The sequence below is a fragment of the Aulonocara stuartgranti genome (genome assembly GCF_965226115.1).
Source record: "Aulonocara stuartgranti genome assembly, chromosome: 12".
Taxonomy (NCBI): Eukaryota; Metazoa; Chordata; class Actinopteri; order Cichliformes; family Cichlidae; genus Aulonocara; species Aulonocara stuartgranti.
Window position 1 is genome coordinate 13,589,729 of NC_138948.1, and position 15,445 is coordinate 13,605,173.

The 15,445-nt window shown below is 38.6% G+C and overlaps 1 protein-coding gene across 1 annotated transcript; it reads right to left on the bottom strand.

Moving 5' to 3' along the window:
- Nucleotides 1-2,180: 2,180 nt before the first annotated feature.
- mrps27 (mitochondrial ribosomal protein S27) lies at nucleotides 2,181-12,150 on the bottom strand. Its single transcript, XM_082553975.1, has 11 exons — nucleotides 12,059-12,150; nucleotides 11,719-11,796; nucleotides 10,349-10,419; nucleotides 10,197-10,255; nucleotides 9,594-9,708; nucleotides 9,001-9,079; nucleotides 6,942-7,057; nucleotides 6,621-6,723; nucleotides 6,344-6,486; nucleotides 4,393-4,554; nucleotides 2,181-2,644 (listed from the first exon to the last, which is right to left on the bottom strand). The coding sequence occupies exons 1-11, from the start codon at nucleotides 12,144-12,146 to the stop codon at nucleotides 2,396-2,398; spliced, it is 1,263 nt and encodes a 420-aa protein (XP_082410101.1). The 5' UTR covers nucleotides 12,147-12,150; the 3' UTR covers nucleotides 2,181-2,395.
- Between the last annotated feature and the right edge of the window lie 3,295 nt (nucleotides 12,151-15,445).

Below are 15,445 nucleotides of genomic sequence, written 5' to 3' on the forward strand. Positions count from 1 at the left end.
CATGCAACAAGGAAAATGCATCTGCAGGAAGATAAAACTCTCCCAAACGTAGATACAATTAGAACATGGTGTTCAGAGATAGCACGTACTAAACCTAAAAGATTAAATAAGAACGTGTTGACTTGTTTACAAATTTACTGACCAACAAAGGCATGGGAGGTTTCTTTATATAAGAAAAGGTTTAAATAGAAGCAAGTCCTCTGTATCCAAGCCCAGCTCTGATAATGTCTAATGCACACGCTTTTCTCTTTGAGATTAATATTTACATCTCAAATAAACCATGACATCATAGCTAGCCAACGTCCTCCTCTCCTCCAAGAAAACAGACATGGGTGTTTTAACACACTTAAAAGGCTCTGGGCATCGGATAACCAGTGACGTGAATGTCAAACTTCCTGACATCTCACCTGTTTGACTTGATCAGCGGAGAAAGTAAATACTCCTGTCACTGCTGTTAACCAGCAATGTTTAACCTGCCAAAGAATGACTGATGGCCACCTTTTTTTAATTTTTTTAAATGAGGATTAGAGCTAATATATTTTCAACAGCTTTATCGCTGTGAGATAAGCATCACACACAGAAAAAAAGGCCTGAATCTGTGGAAATAATCTGTGACTGTACAAAGAAGAAAGACTTCACTGATAAGCTGGAAGAAGGACACTAGCACTTTTCTTTATGGTAATTACACTTTAGTGGCACATATTTCACCACTGTGCGACTTTGTGCAGGCATCCAAGAATCAGCTGAATTTCTCCTGTAGTGTACACTCAACTGCCAGGTTATTAGGTGCACCTATTCAGGTAGTTCTTTATCCAAATATTAAGACGTTCTGCTGAGGTTTAAATCGATCATCAGAGAGAGGAAGAAAGGCGATTTAAGCGACTTTGAATGTGACCGAAAATTCATCTGTCAAGGTGGTCTAAGCGTAGCAGGAATGAAAGCCAACTGTCAGACTGATGAAGATGGTTCATATACACTGTGTTGCATTCGCTAACACTCTGCAAGAGCTATATGTGTATATATCATGAACCCTTTCTGTGGTCTGCATCTCCGCATTCAACATCCTTTCTTCAGTATATCTACCACCCCTCTTTATACAATATACTCTACTTAATGATAACAAGTGCAATGTAAATAAAAGGAGATATTCAAGTAAAAAGTCAGTGAATCCACCTCTTTAAGTTTATAAATCTCCACTGAGTCCCCTCACCTCATCAGGTGGTGCAAACATTTACACCACAAAACTGTAAAATCTTGATTTAGTAACCCTTTTCTTTTAAGAACGCAAAGTCTTAATTCATAATCAGTTATAAACCAGTAAGTGGAGCCAGAGCTGAAAGTGTGACTCAACACCTGCGTGCTTTAATATTTCTCTAGGCGGTCCAATTTATGCAATAACACTATTAAGCAAACACCAACTATGAATGCAGGGCCACTCTGAGAACTGTTAGTGAGGTGCCTCGGGATCACAATGGTTCTTGTTTCAGCGTTTTGTGCTGCTCATTCATCCTGGACTGCATACCAGGCTGTTTCCCAAGCTCGTGCTCTGAATACTGAATAGCTGCAGCATAATGTAGAATGAATGCATTATCTGCACTACCACAACAGCATTTCCCCCCCCCCAAAGATCTATTATCTTATCTTTTGTGCAGAGTCCAAACTTCATTTGTTAGTTAACGTGTCGTTGCTGTTAGAGTGATATTTCTGTATTAGCTGACATTGAACTTTTATGAAGATAGTTTCCTAATAATTTAGCCTGATGTGCACTTTGTCTGGTCTTACATTTATCAGGAGCTATACAACATTATTGGCTTTTTCATGTGAACGGAAAGGTTTCTGGTCAAAACTGCATTCCTTTCTAGGCAAATAATTTGTTTTTCTCTAGATTTGCTATCAGCAAATATCTTGTGTAATGTGGCCCGTGAGAAAAAACTCCCCAAGATGCATGACAGACGTGCGCACACAGAAAACACACAAACATGTGACAAAGACGACTGCAGGCAAAGAGGAAAAGGAGTGGGAGGATGTGATGGGACGATCTTTCCCTAGCTTTTCCATCTTTTTGCTTACATGAGGTCACCCTACGATCGGGCTGAACAATTGATGTGAGCATAAGTTCCAGTGATGATATCATCCCATAGTCCACGACAGACAAACAATAAATGTGAAATACAAATATGTGATAGAACTGAAAGTGTGTTTTATTTTGACAGCCTATTTATATTAGCTCTATTATATAAAAACAGAGCCACAAACACAATAACTGATATATACAAAAGTAATAAGTGACAGAATCCGGTGCAATGATAATAATACACTCACAAGTATACACATTTTAAAGTACGTACTCGACGGACAGTTCAGTGAGTCACAGTTGGCTCCATGTAAAAAGTTTCTACACCTGCTGAGCTGCAGCCATGGCAGCTAATCGCTCCTGTTTCTCCTGCTCAGCCTTTTCCCTCATCTCCTTCTCTCTCTGGATCAGCTGCCTCTTCTCGGCCTCCCAGGCCTGCACCCGGCTCTCATACTGCTCGAGGTCCGGTGTCTCGGCAGCAGCCAGGTTCTGCTGGGCCAGAGCGGTCACTAAATCCTGGAAAGAGGTTGACTCTACTTTACCCTGAGACTCCAGCTGACTGCTCAATTCCTGGAGAGGCAGGGCAACAAAAAAAGTTGAAAGCACAAAGGAATGATCTCATCACTTCATTTAAATGACTTGGGTGAAACCCTGTGACCCAGAAAAGTCACTTCCAATATGTGACGCACACCGAGAATCATGGCTGCACAGAAAAACAGTCAAGATATGATGCATTCAAGAACAACCGGACTTTCCAATAATTCCAGTGTTTATTATCTTAGCTTCGTGGTCTGAAATATCCCTTAAATCTATGACCAAATGTAGTTTGTTTTTTTATGATGCGCATACGTCAAATAAACAGTTGCAGCTATTTTGTTCCAAATTTTCATCCAGCAAACATTTTGGCCATGAGGGGAAATCCCCCTCTGGATGCAGCCACACACATGCCTATAGGGGGCACCTGGCCTGTCAGCCAGTGAAATTTATCTTTACCCTGTGGCAATAATGCCATATGTATTGGGATCAAAGTTTCTCTGTAAGCCTACCTACTTTTATTCAGAAGGTCAATCATTTATGATTGTGGTATAAGTGCATATCCATTTGCATCATTACTACACACACAACAATAATTTGACATCTATGAGTTTAAAATAAATAGAAAATAAAGACTGAAAAATTAAACCTGGTTTTATGTGGATACATACAGCGCATGTCAGGATGCATAGTGCAGAAAATGAATTCAATAATGATTCAGATTCAGCTATTTGATAAAAACACTGGCAGGTGCAGATATTTCATGTATCCAATAGTAATTATGTGTGTGCACATATTCTACAGCATTTGATATCAGAATGTACTGAAAGTCAAAGCTCAACATCTGGATTTGCAAAAAGAAGCTCTGACCACCCCTTTACAGCAAACTGGACTCTGTTTTCTTTGTTCTCCTGTAGGTGCACCAGGAAGCATTATAAACCCTGATGCACGCAGCTGATAAAATCCACATCCCAGCTAAGGCTTTTACACTGGTCCGCTGATCTACAGGTGGTAGTTATGTTTCAGGAACGTTAATGGATCTACAAAGCCAGGAAAGAAGAAGAAGAATGCCAGCTGGGAAAATTTGGAAGAAAATGTTCTATGAGGAAGGAAATGTTTTCAGCATGGTCTCAAGAACATGCCCACTACACCTTAGTGAGCAACGACAAATGCAAACAGAAGCTTTGCTTTAATTTAAAGAGAAAAATATATATATATAAATTATCGTTTAGAGAATCAACAACGTAACTACAAATGTAAGAATCCCTAATTAACAGTCCACTTATTCAAAAATAAGTGGAAAATAATAATTTTATTATTTTTATTTTATTATCAGTTCAGTGGTAATACAAGACAGTAGGCAGAATGGAGAAAAGCACTTCTGACAGTCAAAAAAAACCCCATCTTATGCTGTTTGCAAAGGGGAAACTTTTTAAACTAGAGCGCAGTCAGAAAGCGTATCCTATAACCCAACAGGGTATTTTGCATTTTTGGATCCACATCAAATTTTTAATGGGTCTTTCCTTTGTCTAGGCTACACCTTTCCATCAGGTTTCAGCTTGGTGGTTGTTGTGTAATCTTGCTGAAAGATGGACAAATGGGAGGGAAAACATACTTCCGCCCCACCTCTTGCCTTAGAATTATATTTTAATCTGTCCCTTAAAAAAAACAAAGCATGCTGCTCACAGCAGCTTGACTTCTAAGTTATAACCTCGTTTTTACCAGCATGCCCCTATAATTACATTTGATGCAAATTTGAGCTTTAAGTACAAACAAAGACCCACCTTGAATTTCTTGACATACTCGGGTAGCTTAGCAGCTTCGGCCTGATCGTCTTCATCTACAGTGTTTTCTTTCTTGTCCTCTTCACCTCCTGACTCTTCTCCAGAAGAGTCTGACTCTGAGGTCAAAGGCAGGTCGTGGAGCAAGTCATTCACATATCCCAGCTGAAAAATAATCACAAAAATTAATGTTATTTATGCAGAAAGATAAAATTTTGTAATGAAGCATGTTCTGAAACAACTGTTTTCTGGTCTTTTTGCTGAAAATTACATTATGCAAGTAAAGTCTCTTACTGGAATGAAAACAGGCCAGACATTTAATGACGCAGGGTTATACACCTTACTTGACAAGTCACCTCTTAATCTTAGGAAGAAGTAAGATTAACTGTGACCTGAGGCAGCAGCACCTTCATTGAGATGTAATACTTCCTCTCTGTCCTATGGCGTTATCTTCTCTGTCTACGTTATTGCTGTGCTGCTGTGTGACGCAGGCTGTTCACTTTCTGTTGCAGTGATTGTCAAAGACAACCTCAGAGCTCCAGGCTCTTCAAAATCTCATTAGATGCAGACAAAGCTGTACTATTGAACTGGACAGCAGAGAGCGGATTAGAGATGCTACAGCCTGCGCATATATGTAAAAATTGCAAAATCATGACAGCGTGTGTGTCACACAATGCTGTCTGTGCCAAGCAGCCTACCTGGAAAGTAATAAGCAGCCTGTGGACTATTTGCAATGCTGCACGCAGTTTAATCCACGCTCATTTTACAACAGCAAATGAACACGTTAAGAAATACATCCGTTTGACATCAAACCCACAGTTAGGGGGCTGATATCAGGCGCCCAAATGAGAACAAAGAGCAATGCTGTCTGGTACGGCTCGGATAGTTGTTTGTTATGAACTATATAACTATAAACAGTTCTAGCATATTGTGCATTTGCTTGAGCACAGAACGTTTGTGTTGTATTACGCAGCAGTTGTCTTACTGATATTTTTCTGCCTATATGAAAGAATAATGTATGCCATCATTGGTACCTTTTGTAAAGTTAATCAGAGACACATGGGACATAATCAAGGATATCTGGGGTTGCAATGTTCAATGTTTTTGCTCTCTCATTACTGATTTTGATATTTAAATATGTTTGCAAATTGTGCGTTACCCTGAGACGCTTAATGAGGTGAGTGCTGGCTCAGACACCAATTCAGGGATCGATACAACTTTGACATAAAAAGAAGAGTGTCCTCAGATGACATTATCAGCATGGACCTAGCTTATTTTTGAAGGTGGGAGAAACCAGAACTCCCAGAGAAAAACAATAAAAACACCACATCCTCTGCTCCCAATTTCTATGAGGGCCAGAAAAGCGCCAGTAATTAATTTAGATGTGCTGAACTGAACTGCACAAGCCCTATTAATACCCAATTAAATTGTGAAATTAACTGTATAAATGAAGAAGATCTTTAAAATAAAGAAGTTGCACCATGTCAATACTGCAGGAAAGCGTCTCTAGTCTGAGGATATACTTATGTAAGACAGGATACGTACAAGGGTTAGGCAACTGAACAACTAAATCAGTTGTCATCAACTCATCAAGTCCATTTCAGTTCCTTTTTTGGGCCTTGTGCTCAAAGGAAATAGCATTTGGTATTTTTGGACTTAACTTGCCACTTGCACAGAGAAACTGAAAAAAAAGGAGATTTGCTTTAGTTATGAGTTGGTGTCAGCTGTGCACCTTATGTTTTGCTGCTCAGGTACAAATCTGTACAATAAGAGGCTGCAATGTGTCCTTCATCTCACTTCTTTCTATCATCTGTGGTTTTAAAGTCTCTTCCAGAACAAGCTGCACAAACTTTTCTGTGAATATACTAAGAAACACCAGTCAGGAAAAAATGGAATTTGTTGTTCAACCCTAACACAAAACACACAAAATGAAGCACGATTTGTTTGCCCTTACTGTATCTTTGGACAGTTTGACATCACTAGAAGCAGCAGCCACTCTCTCCATAATGGCCAGCGCTCTGCCCAGATATCCTCGACCCCAGAAGAGAGGCATCCCTTTGAAGACGGCATGTATGCCCTTTAAATTTTCTACCTTGCCTGGATGATGAAGAAGGAGGAAAACAAATGAGACAAGTGGCATAATGAAAGGCTACAGGAGAAAAAACAAAACTATCAATCACAGCAAAAAAAATTGCTTAAAATAATGCAAGAAAAGAAACTCAAGCACTTACCGAGGAAAGCATTGCCAAGCAGCTGAGCACTGAGGCCAATGGTGTTGTCTTGCTTCTGTCCACAGATAAGCAGCGATGCCCCCAGAGCCCGTTCTTCTGACACCTGATCGCAGCAAAGAACAAGTGTTTTATTACTTCTACTGCAACATGTTAATTAGCATCGGGCATCTCTTTTTACAAAAATGTATAAAAGTTTAGAATGAAACCCCCTAAGATGCCCCTTTTTGAATCACAGGAAATTGATTTTGCAATTTCCAGTCATAAGAATATTCTAGAGTCATCAGCTGTCCTAAACACCTTCAGAGCTGCTGATTCACTCACAGCAAGTTGTGGTCTGGTTGCTAGGTAACTGCCCAGAGCATACAGAGACAGGATCTGAGTGGAGGGAAGATCAAAAGCCTCCTGAAGCATCACCTCTTCAACCACAGAACACGCACCTGAACAATTATAAAAAACAAACAAACATTCTCAGATAACATTTCCCAATATCTCTATATGACAAACATTTTTTATATTACAGAAGTTTCATAATCTGGATAGGAGTAAGCTTGTGTGTGAAAAACTGAGTAAACTCTTACTGCTTACATAAGAACTAAGGGGATAAGTAGCAGCCAGGTACTCATAATCAAATGCACACAACTATTTGATTATAAGTGTGACCGCCTCTATATTTTTTGGTCTAGAGATGAAAAAAAAAAGAGGATTTGGCAGTTCATTCAGATATGTGTTAACAGAATGCCACACAGAAAAGACATCAGCACTGATCTCAGAGAAGACTTGCTGTTGTCCATCAATCTGAGAAGGCTTATATGGCCATTTCCAAACAATCTGAACTCTGTCAGTTCACACAAAAGATTAATTACTTGTGAAAAACCGTCAAGACAGGTGCCAAACTTCTCAGGAGCCTCACCCCAAGCGAACACTGTGCAATGCTCAGAGAAACCCAAGAGCTACATCTCAGAATCTGCAGGCCTCAGCATGCTAAATGTTAATGTTCATGACAAGTTAAGTACAAAAAACAAGAAAAAATAAGTTTGAGTTGTTTGGGTTGCTAGGAGAAATCTAAAACTTACACTGCACTTAGTTTTTGTTAAATAAATGATACTTTTATTGTCACATCACATGTGCGGGCACACTGGTACAGCACATGCGAGTGAAAGTCTTGTGTCCAAGCTTCACAAGCAACAGGGGTGAGCAAAATACAATACAATAACATAAGAACAAGCAAAATATAAGAATGGGAGAAAAAATAAAGGAAAAGGAAAATTAAACACTAAAACCAGCTGTTGCTTGGGGGAGCTCGCGATGAGGCTGCCATACTCTGCGCCATAAACTCTTGGAAGTGAGAAGAAGCTGTATGATAAACTACCAGTATTTGGTGAGTTCACCATTTTACAATGGTGTCCAAATCTGCACTATGATTATGTCCTGTATAGCAGAGAATCCTGGTATCCCAGAAAAAGGAGCATAAAACCAGTGGTCTATAGTATATTGTAAACTGTGCATAAAGCGAAATGACACAAACAAGGTGTCATACAACTTGCAAAATGAAAGCAAGGTGTATGACAGCAATGTATTGAAACATGAAGTTCCCCAAAGTATTTATTAACTACTATTTATTAATTACACTCAGCATATTTGCAGGACATTGATTCTTTTAGCTGATTTTTGATGCGTTGTGTTTTATTGTGCAAATTCTTTTTCTAGGCACTGTTAACTAAGTTAAATCTTGGCTGGCCATTAGCTCACTATATAGTCCTTTACATAGAATTTGCCAACCATCAACTGGAGTGTCGTGGATGAGTATATAATTAAGGACACTGTAATTTTCTTTTAATGGCAAAAGATCCAAAACCACCCAAAATTAGTTCTATGCGCCCACCCGGTTTTAATCCAAATCACTTGTTGTACAAAACATGACGGGGCATTGAGAGTTCATCTGGCAAGGCTGTAAACTGTTGAGCTACGTCACAATAGCGACATTTGTAAACCACTAATAAAGGAAACTAACAGACGAAACCTAAAAAGTAATTCAGCAACATCAGATCTGAGCTACTGTTTTGAAACTTTGCAGCATATAAGCACTTTTAGCGAATGGAATCAAAACTTTCACATTCAACTGAAACAGCGGCTCTGCAAGACAATTATTTACGGTCTAATGTTATTATAGAAAACATAAATAAATAGAAACAACAAGCTTCCCTTTACCCCCGTCTTTTACAAACAAGGAAAGAAATGTTGAAATCAGATTTTGGTGATTTGAACATTTCAAGCAAACAAGAATGTGCTTGGAAACCTGCAAGGGGTTGGCCTTGCAGTCTGTGTGGTGCTTATGCTTCCCAAAGGTTAAATGAAAAATGATTTTTAAACTAAGTCTTACTTTTAAAGTCTGCATCCTTAATGAAGGAATCCATGAGGAGATTGAAGGTGAAGTCATCTGGGAATATTCCATACTGGATCTGCACACAGAGATATCAAAATATTGGCATCATGGAAAAACATCAATTTTTTTCTACATTATTTAATGATGAAGGTGTATATCACATGCAGCAATAAGACTGCTTCTCAGTGCATTAGTGACAATGAAAGCTCTTGCGTCAGAGTTGTATGCCGCCAATCAAAACAACTACAGCCGTGATCGCTTTTACCTCACTGTAAACGCGTCACTGGCTACCTGACATCTGTTTCTGGAGTAATTCAGGGATGCTCAGATACTATAACGCATTCAGGAACTGAAAAAAAGCGCTGGGCTGAAAATGTCAACCATTTAACCGTTTAACATTATTTGTGCTGGTCAGATCGGTTTGAAAACACGCCTCAGTGCTTCACAATGAGTCTGTGCTGTCTCATGATGACAGCCTTGATCAGATTTCCTCTCCGATCATTGAGATAAGGTTCATATGCAAGACCCAAACAGTGCTCTCAGCGTAGTTTATTTCCCAAAGAATAAACTGAGTGAATATTATAGTGTACCTTGTTTTTAAGTGTGTGCAAGGCCTTATCTCTAGCCCCATGTTTTAGACACTGTCTGATCCAGCCGTGAATGGTCCAGTCTCGCAGGTACCAACAGTTTGGACTGTGACGAAACCTTAAAGAAATTTACGGAAAAAAAAGTTGTTTCACATGCTTTAAAATAGAAATAGATACAAACACAACAACAAGAGGAAGAGAGGAAATCACATGACAAATATACGGTAAACAGTTTCAGCTGCTGAACCACAACTTTATCCTGGAAATCAGAGATAGGAATAAGAATATATTAGCAGAAGCACATCTAAATTCGTTCAGTGTTTCCCGATTATGAAAATGAATGTGCCCTGAACTAGAGTGCAGTTGGGAAACACACTAAATCTTGCCATCACAAGAATGGGTGCAGATTCCAGAGGAAGGAGTAAACAGGAAAGGTCTGGAGTTGCCCCAAACAAAGAAGAGCATGTGACTGAATATAAACCAAAACAGACAAACCAAACAGACAGTTCAGTCCAACAAAAACACACAGACTGGTACCACAAAAACCAAAAGCAGCAGCAGACATTTGGCACAGATGCAGGAGATGTAAAAATGATATCTGATTACTTATAAAGGTAGTACTCTGCTTGATCAATTTCTTCCCGGGATGATATGTTGTCCACAAACTGAAACAGAAAACAGTGTGCCATGAAAAATCAAGTTTACAGCAAATAAATAAAAAAACTAAATATGGTCCATTTAATGTAGATGCAGCTTACCCGTGACATAATCAGAGAGCTAACAGGGAGATTCCTGTCATATGTCCTGTCCATAGTGTTGGCGAGTACAGCTGCAAGTTTAAGAAGGATTTAAAAAAAATACCAGAATTATAGTAAAATAAACTAGAGAATAAGCTTTCCAGAGTAGAATAAATTGCTGACACGTTTTTGTTTTTTTTAATATATGAGTTTTATTATGGTGATTTACAACTTTTCACAACTTCGGTAATATCTAATTAAATTGTATTTAAACTTTGTTAAACTACGAGTATAAATTATGTACACTTTGTGAAGCAGGTAAATTTCGTCTGTAACACCATGAGGCTGCAGTGCTACACTGCCACCCTGTGTTGATGAAGTGTAAACACAGTAGTATTTGATGCTGGACTTCTGCAATGAGCATCAAATGGTGTAAATATTTCCAGAAAAAAAATTCTCTTTTTTAATAATTCTCCCAAGACAAACTAATTTACTGTACTAGAATAATATTCTATATTTGTACAACTATGGGTTACTGGATGGATGGGGGGGGGGGGGGGTTTCTGGTGTTCCCTTTGGGGGCCACAACAATGGATAATCTGCCTTCATCTCACCCTATACTTATACTTAACTCACCCTATACTTAACTTCCTCCTCTGTCACACCAACCCTCTGATTGCCCTCCATCACTACACCCATCAACCTTCTCTGGGGTCTGCACTTTTTCTCCTGCCTGGCAGCTCCTTCCTCAACATCATGTGTCTAATATATTCACTATCTACTCTTTTTACATATCCAACCCAAAGTCTCTAAACTGCTTGATTGGAGTTGTCTCTCTGATGTACTCATTTCTAATCCTGTCCATCCATATTGAAGCCAACCTGCTCCTGAGCCACAGAAGATAGTATCCTACACACTCTACCCACTCTAACTGGAAGGTCAGTGGCTGACTTCATAACTCCTCCATTCACATTGAAGAAACCTTGGGCAAGATACTGAACCTCAAGCTGCCCCAATTGAGAGTGAGCATGTGTGAATGTGTAGGGGTCGAAAAAATAAATAAACAATAATAACAACCACTGCACTGTAAGTGCAGTAAACTGAATGTAGTGCCATGTTTAGTGGAAGTGGCACTTACGTTTCTTTACACATCTCAGGCTGCTTATGATCTGTTTTTTAAACAGTTTATTAAAGGTAATAAACTATTAATGCTTTAATAATTATTTGGAATTAAGGGCATTATAGTCAGTCGTATTGCTATATTAGTTTGACACTTCTTGACTTGGTGGAAAAATGTTACGTTTCCCTGGATAATGATCCAAATCTTGACAAGCCCTTTGTTTGCTTGTCTTTTCATTATGTACTGTGTAATGTGGAGATTTAACTCTTACCCAGGTTCTGAGGATCTTTCTCTCTCGCCTCCCACATTTTGCTGTCTGTGTAAGCCGCTGAAAGCAACCATCGTCGGGCTGTGAAGAGAAATGCACACATCAGTCAAATATTTGGGAAAATGAGTTGCTCATGGCTTTAAAATTACAGGAAAACTCAAATGCCGGTTAGTTTAGCTTCATGTTGTTAGCTAACGTTACCATGAACTGAGGGCATTTAGCTCCACCTCTATGAACATTCAAATATTGACCGTAAAAAAAAACAAAAAATAGACGTTAAACATGAAACTAAAATTAAATCATACTCTATATTGAGTCTTAACCAAATGCATGATGTGTCTACCTGAAAGAGACGGAGATAAACTTTTAACTTTGACAGCAGCAGTCGCACATCGCTTCAACACGGAGGCTGCCATATTAGACGATACCATGTCGTGGCAGGCGCCGGGGGAGTTTGATGACCGGCAAAAGTGGATTATACCAAAAGTGACAACAGGAAAGCAGAAAAGTTTTTGGTTTGGTTTTTGTTGTTGTTGTTTGTTTTGTTTTTTGTTGCTACCTATAAAAACAAATTAAAACTTAAAACTTATTTATAAACACAATTCGTACATGTTTATGAGTCAATGAATTATTAATGAAGTTAAAATGAGATATTATTGATATTTAATTTAACTTAATCTAATAATTTTTACTGTTCTACCTTGCTGTGTGCACCAAGCAACAAAATACTTTACAGGAAATGTTTTGATTTCCTGAAATTTATCAGGAATGACTTGCAGATAATGTAGAGAATACACACTTCCAGCCTTCTAACCACAAGTTTCACCACAAGGTTGCTAACTTCCACTTTGGTATCAGCTTCTACGTGTAGATGAAAAGCGATAAACATTTTCTGATCAAAATAACTTGAAAACGTTTTTATTTAACCAACAAATAGTTGATCTATCTATCTATCTATCTATCTATCTATCTATCTATCTATCTATCTATCTATCTATCTATCTATCTATCTATCTATCTATCTATCTATCTATCTATCTTTAAATAATAAACTATAATACTTTGCAGCTTGTTACATTTGGTGTGATGTATGTGTAATTCATTAATATTAGTTTATATTCTATTTTTGACATTTTTGGGATTTTTTGGATTCATTTGTTTACATATTTCTTGATTGGCTTTGGTAATTAAAGTCACATCAAAATGAAAGAGAAGCTACTTTTGGTCACTCCCAAAATCTGTTAAACATAAATAATATTCTATGTTGCAAGCGAGAGTGAAATACTTGAGAAGAACCTGCTCTTTGACAATAGAGGGCACTGTTCATATAAGAAAGAGACAGAACAGGAAAACACACACAGCTGTAAAAGTGAAGGAGCTTCACTTTGCCATGCTGTGTTGCACATAAAGCCATGAAGAGGTCCATTGCTAGTTATTGAGCACCACTGCTTCATCAAGCTTTTCAATAGGGCTTACTAGATCTGTCCTCTCATGTTCATTAGACTGCAGGCAGCCCCAAAAATACTAGCAAACCACCAAAATTAAGCAGGAAGTTGGACATAAATGTGGAGTTGAGTTGTCTCACTTTGTTTACCTAAATGTGCATTAATTTGTCCGTAAAAAGCTGTTGCCCCCGTCACCTCTGTGTTTGTCAGCCAGTATTTTTGTTCAGCTGCAGGAGGACAGCCCTCAGCTATTATTACAGTTAGCTCCTTGGCTGTGGGTCAAAGGAGGTGACAGGTTGAGACTAGGGTGGGACCACTCTGTTAAACAAAACATGGAAGAATTTTAGCACCATCTCATTTTCTCAGTGACCAGCAAAACAGGAAATTTGTACCTGAGATGCATTACAGTGTAGTCACTACAAGTAAACAAGAAGTGTACCATTCGGTTCCATTACTGGGATTTCTGATATCATCTTGTGCCTTTCTGTTTTGCCATTATGCAAAAGGCCATACAAAGTCTACAGAACCTTTATTGAAAATCACGTTTTAAAACCCACACTTCTCTCATCATGTTAAAAAAAGGTATGTTTGTGGTTTAGAGATGAAAAAAAAAATCAGAAGTATTTGTTTTCAGGATCTTGCTTACGGGCAGCCCCTTGCTGCTTCCCTTTTTTATTTCTCATCCATAGTGTTAGAGGACGTTGGTGCAGGTTGGTGCGATGTGATAAAAGAACTGCATTATACAGGGAATGACAAAGCATTTTGTAGGGAGGCTTTTTATGCAATAGATGTGAACTGTCATTGAACACATGCATGCTTGACCAATAGTATGTGTCTGCAAAATATAATGGATAAATTTATCATATAAGGATAGCTAGGATGAGCAGCGTGATAGTCTGAATTTTATTTAATTTGTATTTAAGACATTAAATAAATGTACATTACACAATGAGACAATTATAAGAATCTCTAAAAGGAGAAACAATTTTAGCCACATTATAAAAAGTTACAAGATACCAATCCTCAGTCTGGTTATCAACTCATCCTGAGTTCCTTCTTGAATGTGCATGATTTCGAAAACATTTATTGTGTAAAAAAAACCTACAAAAAAACCCAAAACGGCTTGCTGTAATTTGCCTGCTTATATAACAGTATTCAAATACATTCCGGATGAAACAGGATAGCAGGACATGAACCGCGCTGTAATATACAGCCCAACTTTCCAGCCAAGTGTTGTGACTCCTATTTTTTCACAAGTTTAGTTGAATTTTCTTTCCAAGACTTTTAAACTGTTGTCATTATCAGCCATTTGAGTTACAAAATGTTTTCCGAAACAGTCCTTGACTCAACTTTTTAATCACAGTATTATGAAACAGAAAACATCATAACAATAATTTATTGGACTTAAGACAGATGACAACCCTAGCACAACCTACAGTATGGTTTGGGTAAAGCAGCGTTTTGGAAAAATGGGAATAGGATTATCCTTATCAGGGTCATGGGGGGAGGGGAGCACTGCAGCCTATCCCAACTACCATAGGCTGAGAGGCGGTGTCCACCCTGGACAGTTAGCCTGGCTAACACAGAGAGAAAGATAACCATTTGCACTCACATTCACACCTATGAGTGCATTAGAATCACAAATTAACCTAACCCCACTAACTGCATGCCTTCAGACTGTGAGAGGAAGCCAGAGTACCCAGACAAAAACATGCAAAGTCCACACAGAAAGGCCCCGGCCTGGTGGTGGAGTCAAACTCAGGACCTTCTTGCTGGGAGGTGATAGTGCCGGACCACAGCGCTGCCCTGAATAATTTTCTATGTGTGTTAATTAGAATGAATATTTTCTTTGTTCCCTGATTGCAAAGACCTGCGAAAACACTTAAATTCTATTATATAATTTTACACATTTGTCTTGTAGAAAAACTGAGACGTGAACACTGAACACTGACAGGAAGTGCAGTTTCACTCTTCCAGCCCGCAACAGAAGTAGGCTGAATGCGACCCTCAAGCTAAAATGAGTTTGCCATCCCTGGTTTAGAGGGTTATTCCTGTTGGTCAACTACTTTCTTCTTCAGTTTATAGAGCATAGCACAAAGGTTGTGTGATTTGAATGTCTCTGAGTAACCACTGATGGCATGATGCTTATGGTCAGTGTTTTCACAGAGCTCGAGCTGTTTTTTTGTTTTTAACCACGAGATTCATTTTCCCACCCGAGACGTATTTACCTGTTCTCCCCTGTGTCTGATTCATCTTTGGCTTCTCATTGTCTCTCAAGTTTCAGT